This window comes from Homalodisca vitripennis, chromosome 6 (genome assembly GCF_021130785.1).
Source record: "Homalodisca vitripennis isolate AUS2020 chromosome 6, UT_GWSS_2.1, whole genome shotgun sequence".
NCBI classification, from domain to species: domain Eukaryota; kingdom Metazoa; phylum Arthropoda; class Insecta; order Hemiptera; family Cicadellidae; genus Homalodisca; species Homalodisca vitripennis.
The window spans coordinates 51506915-51514865 of NC_060212.1; the positions used below are offsets into that span (position 1 = coordinate 51506915).

At 32.2% G+C, this 7951-nt stretch overlaps 1 protein-coding gene across 2 annotated transcripts; it reads left to right on the top strand.

Annotated features, from left to right (window-relative positions):
* Nucleotides 1-449: 449 nt before the first annotated feature.
* Nucleotides 450-7602, top strand: LOC124364325 (putative defense protein). Of its 2 annotated transcripts, none has more exons than XM_046819702.1 (4): nt 450-607; nt 1066-1379; nt 6589-6680; nt 7404-7602. In XM_046819702.1, exons 1-4 carry the CDS (start codon nt 553-555, stop codon nt 7477-7479), a joined length of 537 nt encoding a protein of 178 aa, XP_046675658.1. In that variant the 5' UTR covers nt 450-552; the 3' UTR covers nt 7480-7602. The 2 variants fall into 2 exon arrangements, with proteins under 2 accessions (XP_046675658.1, XP_046675657.1); XM_046819701.1 differs by having other exon boundaries at nt 453-607; nt 1054-1379.
* The last annotated feature ends 349 nt before the right edge of the window (nt 7603-7951 follow it).

Sequence of the window (7951 nt, forward strand, 5' to 3'; positions counted from 1 at the left end):
TACAGATAATTAATATTTGTAAAAACTCGTATTAATGCCTTGTCGAAAACATTATTAACTTTATTCCTTTATAGCTAACAGCAAAGCCAATATATACACTATGTACAATTATATGATATATAATTAATGTTAGTTTTTAATAAATACAGTAGAGAGTAACAAATAACATGTTAGATAGTTTGATACAAATTAACAATAATTATATATGCTATATAAAACGGTTATGAATTGACAAATAGATTGCTGCTATCACCTTCCCTAATGAAGTGATAACAGAAAAACAATGAATATTACTAACAATACAACAACTAAATATAACAAAGTTTAGTAAATAATAATATAACAACATAACACAATTTCGTTATATAATATAACATTCGAACTCGTTACATATTGATGGCAGACAACATCTAATGGAGCTAGAGATAAGGACAGAAATAGTCCAAACTCATCAAGTCACTCGTTGTGAAATGTCAACGTGATGTACTCACTCACACGTTCGATGATTAATCACCGTATCAGATCGTTATCTCATGTAAACACATAACTCTCATGCAGTCATTTTATTCTCTCATCAAATATACACAAGCCATGATCTCGTCTAAAGGTGAGTTATAAATATAATATAAGTGTGACGGTTTAATAAATATTACATAAATATCGGTAAATCTTTGAGTGGTGCCCTTAGACGTAAAATCTTTTTAATACGAAAAATTCTAAGATATATTAGTCATCACATGATGCAATTATAATTTCCTAAATTGAAAATTGATTACTTCTGAAATGCAATAACATTTTTTTCAAAAACAATTTTCTGTTTATTGATTATTTAAATTAAGCGTAGGAAATAAATTATTCTGCCTAACCATTTCATTTCAATTTAATAGTTCGTAAATGTTCGGCTTAGAGTTAAAATTATAAAAGATTACGATGGTGTTCATTCTTAAATAGACGTAAATTTGAAGAGTTTCAATCAATAGAAACTTATGTTTTTAATTACTGCTAGTAACTACATACAAGTATTAGTTATTCTGTAATTTGAGTTTTTTCCAGTTGTGATTCGAGCGGCTGCTCTGTGTTTCCTGACGGTTCTACTGATTACCGTTCAAGGAAGGCCGGATGGTGCCCCCTCAGACGCCTGTGAGACAATGGACCCCAGCCATGGGGGTTCACCCCAGACCGGTCCCATGCCCTACACTCTGCAGCTGGACAGCCACAAGATCAACAGTGGGGGTAGAGTTCACTTCACCATTAGAGCCCAGCCCCCTAACACGTTTGCCGGGTTCATGGTGCAGGCGAGGAACGACAAGGGTAGGCCGGTGGGAGTGTTCACTCAGAGTGACAATGTCAAGCCTACGGAGTGTTTTGGTGTGCCCGCTGTAAGTATATATAATGTTTGGTATGTAATACAGGAGGCAGAGTAAATGATCATAGTACTTTTAACTAATAGTCTATTCACATATATAGATACTTATGAGGAAAATCTAGATCAAAAGATCATAACATTGACCGTAAAAAGAATATACATAAGAATGTTCCGTAATATGTAAATCATGCTCTTGAGAGGGGTGTTCTGTAACTCACATCCCTTATTTGTGATACTTCACTGAAAAGAAAAGAAATACTGAATAATGTGAACATTGAATGAACTATGATGTCAGCTTGTTCATCACCGAAACAATAGTAACATTTGTAGATTGTAGATGTAGAATTCTCTTGTCGATAATTAACATTATATTTCGAACTGACGGTGGTATTAAATTAACAGATGCGTATCTTTAATTAAACTAATACGAAAATTAAAATCTGGTAATGTTTAATAATTGTACCACTAATTTTTGATAATTTGTCTACATTATGTTACATTATAAACCATGTATCCAGAAGAGCCAAGGTGTACAAAAAAAAAAAAAAAAAAAAAAAAAAAAAAAAAAAAAAAAAAAAAAAAAAAAAAAAAAAATGCAAAGGTACAGTATTTACAAAAAGAGGTTTACATTTTTGTTGTAATATGTTAGTATGACTTGTAGCAGTTTTGTTATCTCAAAATTAATAATATTAAATTCATTAATGTTTAAGAACATTTGGTTAAAATTTATATACAAAAAGATACAGTAAATGTATCTTACAATATTTCCCACGTTATGTCTATAACTGGGATCAATTATATCTTCATTTATAGTTTTTACCCGCGGCAAACGTAAACAAGTTTGAAAATCGAAAGGCGTGGCCTTCTTAGCAAAAGTATCTATGATGTATTATGATTTAGGTCTATGAGATGTATCAACCAGAAAAACTTAAGATTATAATATCCTATCAATATATATATAACTCAGAAAGTGTCAGTTTCGTGAAGTTGTTTGCCCGTCCCTGCAACAACTCTTAATACAAAGGTCCTAAAGACTAAGAAACTTACTCTTGGTTCATTGATTACTCTTAGTACAAGGAAAGAAACTAACTCAATTTTAGATGAAAAGGTCAAAGGTCAGTCCATATATCTATTGTTTGTCCATCTGCCCGTCTTCATAATAACTGTTAGTAGAATTTCGATGAGACGTTATTGGTTTTGGTATTAAAATAAGAAAACAACAGTCTGTATGTCTCCTTGACCACCTGTATTGAGACTAGTAACACAGGTTCGTTTTGGTTTAAGGATGAAACCTATTGCTTTAGTGTCAAACATAAGGCTAGTCTGTCGGTGTCTATCTAAACTCTACTTTATCTGTTACATTCTGTCGGGGCCTTCGATACTACATTGTCTCGGTTTATTGTTTGAACATGAATTATTTAGGGAATACTGTGCGTATGAGATCGCTGAGTGAGCTTCACATTATTATTATACTCAATAATTAAGAAACAACAACACGTTAATTTTCTATTTTATTAAAATGAGAGTTGACCCAATCGGAATTAATGATATACTTATCAATCGTAAAATACTCGTATTTCAGTTTTCAGTATTCTAAAACATTATAATGTGAGTAGAAAATAAAATTACAAACATAACATATATTAGGTTGAACAGTACTATTGGTACAAGAAGATTGGAATCCTATAAATCCTTAATTATCTTTTGCAAGATGTACAAATGTCACTATTGTTTCTGTGATCAACAAGCTGACATCATAGTAGGCTGAACATTACCTAAAGTACTTGTATCTTCATTCATTGTCCAAGATATTCAAGGCAGTAGGCAGATATTGGACTGTTCGTCGTATTAATTTATGAAGGACCTTACTTCAGTATATTTGTACTGGTGTAGGATTAAAATTTTTACGTTTTGTTTAACTAATAAACTTTGTATTTATTAGTAAAATTTTAACTATTTTTTATAAATATAATATAAATCGTAGTTTTTATAATATTTTTATTAAGGGGACCCGGCCGAACGGTTTTCTCCATATAACTCAATAGTAACATAAGGAACATTTTCTCAGTCATCTTTAAAGTTACATTGTTTATAATTTTTACCATAGTTTCTATGCTTACTTACACACCTTTTAACATGGGCTTTTTTATTAATTTTAATTTTAAGTGGAATTATAAATTTTTTTGTATATTTTCAAATAAAATTTCATTTTTTACATTTAAGCTATAACAACTAAAAATATATTGGTCATATTGAAAATTCCCCGTGTCTAAATGTGTATTGGGACCTAATAAACAAGTTCCGAAAGTTTAATAAGGATATCTCAAGTAGATCCTGAGAAAACGTTCCTTATATGTAAAAAAAATGCAAGTTTCGGTAAATCGGAAAAAACTATAATAAACTTACATTTGTGATGTTTAAGACTTACTTCTAAAACATTCCAGCTTCGTATTGCTGCTTATCTTCATACTGGTCTTCTAATTTCTTAGTCTGCAACCTCTTCATCCTCCTAGCTTTCCTTTCATAGTCGGTTATAGCTTTATCAGCCGCATAAACTCTCGCCGCATCCAAGGCCTTCATAGTTGAGATCATATGACAACCAGGTCTTATCTTCATACAGTCCAAAAAACTTGACACTCTGTTACTAGTCCTAGGTTGAATGAGGCTATGGCATCATAAACCCCAAGTTCCAATGTGTCAATAACTACAAAACTTTTTTTTTTGGAATACGGCTCCAGATCACGTTGTTTTAGGCTCTCGTTTACGTTCTGCGTATTTCCGTGAGTACACTTTTTTAACAAATTCTCATCTGAGAGATCTCTAAAAATTGGTTTAATTTCTGTCATAATTGCAGATGGTAAGCTATTTGTATGATCATATTTTTCATTTGTAATGAGGGATCTATTATATTTGCACCAGGTTGTCTCTTCTTTTGGACATAGCCCATGCTGAGGCGTCTCATTAGTTGATAGTTTATGGAAAAAAATTGCCCATATGGCTCTTTCTTCATCTCTGTGACAGATGATACATTCTTTCTAATGGCCTGGCCATAATAGGATTGTAACACATCAATAACTGAGTCTGTTAGTCTATTTTTACCACCAATTGGTTTTCCGTCTGATAATTTTTGTTTGCCCAGTTTACTTTACAGTTTTCGCAGTCTGGACCCTATCCGCTTTTGAATTTGGCCTACACATTCAAGTTTGGTAATCTCTATACCATTGTATGGGTCTAATCTAACCACTGAACCAAAAGCTGCACTATCTCCATCGCCAAGAAATTTAGTGTATTGTATATTGTATTTTTCTTTGGAGCGGCCAAAAAGAGTTTGTACTCCTGCGACTTCCATTCCCCCACTGCTTCCACTGTAGTTAGCCTTACAGTTGACGTTGTGGCTGTTTTTATCTAAGCACAAGCAATGTTTTGACAAAATCGCAACGTCTAACACCTTACCCGTGTCAAACAGAAGTGCAAGTGACAACGCCATTGAGTGACTGATGACCTCTCTTCTGCCACGTTTCCATCAAATGCTGCGGTCAAATCGCGATTTTCATTTTCCCAATTCTGCACTGTTTTCCTCTACAGCTTCTGCTGCTACGGCTAACTTCATGCTTTTTTCAGCTATTTCTTTCACTGCAGTTTTTTAGTATTTTTATAGTTTTACTATTTTTTACTGAAGGATTGGGTAAGTTCATGACCCCACATAGCATACGCGCAGATGCAGGCCCCTTTAACCAATAGAGCGTAAGCCATAGGCTAACCTCAAGTTTATTTCAAATGCCTGCTCTCTAGTTCCCCAGCAAAATCAACAGTACACTTATTTGAATTATAAAAAAAAAGCTTCGTACTCACATCTGTTACACATTAAGTGACATTTTAGAAGCGAGGCCAAATTGTCTACCAACTTTCCGTATACTCATAGATCCTTGAGTACAATGTTTTACACAATGTATTTTCCAATAATGCTGAAGATAGCAATGATAGATCTACTACTTCATTTCCATAATCAGAACTGTCTTCAAATATAGTAAAATCAGAGTCTGACAGTTTCTTTTTTGATGCACTAATCTTAGGACTAGGCCTAGAACTACAACTTGGGGTTTCACTTACTTTTTGCTTTTTACCATTCTGAACATCATTACTGTCACTAGCTGAATCAAACTGCCTTTCGTTTACCAACAGGCCCTCTTCTTTTTAAATACTTTATTAGAAAACCTCGGCATTTTCAATACAAACACTATTTACTAATCACAATTTCACTTCACAAAACTCAAGCAAACATAACCAACAACACTAAACAGTAACATAAACAAAACACAAGTCACAATAAAATGCATTTAGCAGAATGCAGCATCTGTAAAAGCTGCCACAGCCATTACAATAATAAGCTTCAGATCACAATAGGTGTACTATAACAAAGACAATAAGTTTACAATAACAAACTTCAAAGCAGTAGCCTGCGAGTCAAAGGAAAAATTATACTAAAAGTTGCATGTCGAGAATTTTTTTTAGTTCATGATACATAAATAAACTAATAGAGGTATCATATAACATGTATATATTTTTGAAATCAGAATTAACTGAAGATTAATAAAAAAAATATTATTAAAAAAACCGATTTTTTGATATTTTTTTGACACTGTCCCCCTTAATATGTTTTTAAAAATTTACCATATAAATATTTCTTTTTCAGAATTATAGTGATTGTATAATAAGTAAATGTACATAGATTAATTACTATTTAGATTATTTACAACCAAGCAAACAGATGAAAATATTATCAGATTTATTGATATGACTATGGGCTGGGCATTGACATGACACATTTTTATATATTTTAAAATTATTACATTTATTGGTTTTTAAGCTCTAAGATTATATAAAACGAGGAAGCAATTTAAAATACATTTTTGGAAAAAGCGCCTATAGTTGCTACGCATTTGCTGTAAAGTAAAACGTGTAACTTTTACACGTAAACGATTGTTATAGTACATTGAGATAATGCTGAACTTAACAATCCATTAAAATGCACACAGTTATTCCAGTGAAAGCGTTTATGATAAGTAATATCTCGGTCGTTTAACTGTTGAGCAGCGAACTATATTAAACAGATAATGCAACAGGGTAATGTGTTTTGAGATTACAGTAAATCACTACATTTAACACGGTTTATCACAATAAATTGTACAAACACAAGTCCAATAGTTCTGTCTGAATTCTAGAACACCGCTACACACGTGAACCACCAGCCGAAGACTGAGGTAACCATGAGCTGGAGTGCGGATCCAGGATACACAGGAGACGTCATATTCCAGTAAGTAGTTCACGTGCAGATACATTCGAATGTTGTGAATAAAAGAATCAATTTCACCTGCACTTAACTGATAACCTTTTTATGATTTCTAGTACCTGTATAATCATTAAAGAATTATTTTCAAATTGTGTTCAGCAAAAATTATATAAATCAAGTTTTAAAATTCCACACTGTCAATAATATAAATAACAAAAAAAAAAAAACAAGTATAGTTAAAACTTTAGATACTTAACAGCTGAATTTAAGTACACTAAACTAATGGTTTATATTGTTTTTATGCAACATGCTTTAGGTCATAGCTTAACTGATTTCAGAATTGTTGACAACTTGCTGTACTATACAAATCTAGCAGTATTTCTATTGTAGACCGAAATAACACAAGTTTTTGTTCCCTAACTACTATTAAAAACACCTTGTTTAAATGAATTGTTAGGAGAACATATTCTCTACTCCATACATGTTCTATACAATATGTGACAACTAAAACCGAAATCAGAGTTGTTCATTTAGAAAATCAGCAACCTAAATGTAAATCGATCCTTAATATATTTTCTTTTCAAAAATTATGCAAGTGATACAACTTAATTTAAAGTTATTTTTGTCCATTGTTTCAGCCTTACCATGTGGTATTTCAGCTTTGCAGATCGGACTAGTTAAAAAAAACATTTTGAATTGGGTTTAATAACAAATGTCAAATAAAATATACCGACTTCTGTGTTGCAGCGCTACGGTCGCCAAGTCAATGAAAGAATACTGGGTAAGACAGAGGGCAAGACCTCTAGCAGTCGTCAGAACATAGACCTTCATGTTGTTATGTTCTGTCTGATATTCTCGGTCAACACATTCACTGGAGCTTGGTCAAACTTCATGATGTATAACTATTATCGCTACTTTGAATTATACATGAACCATTAAAAGAGTACATTTTTGTTTTATTTCATATAATACTCGGTATCTTGACATGAAAGAAAAAATAAGGCATAATAATAGGAAGAAAATATCTGCCATTGGAACCATTATATCTTACAAAACAGTGTTTCTCTCACTCTTATCAGTATCAGTTGTTTGGTTATTCCCTGATTTTTAACCAGATTTATATTTTGTAGTTGTAGCAAGCCAAATGTTTTGTTCCACCTCATTAATATTTTAAACGTTTTCAATTTTTTTAAAATTTTATTGTCAATTCTTTTTACTAGTAAATACGACAAGTACAGTTCTTAGAACGCTAACAGTGTTCCAGTAACTTAATACCAAGAAACTACTGCTGGTGT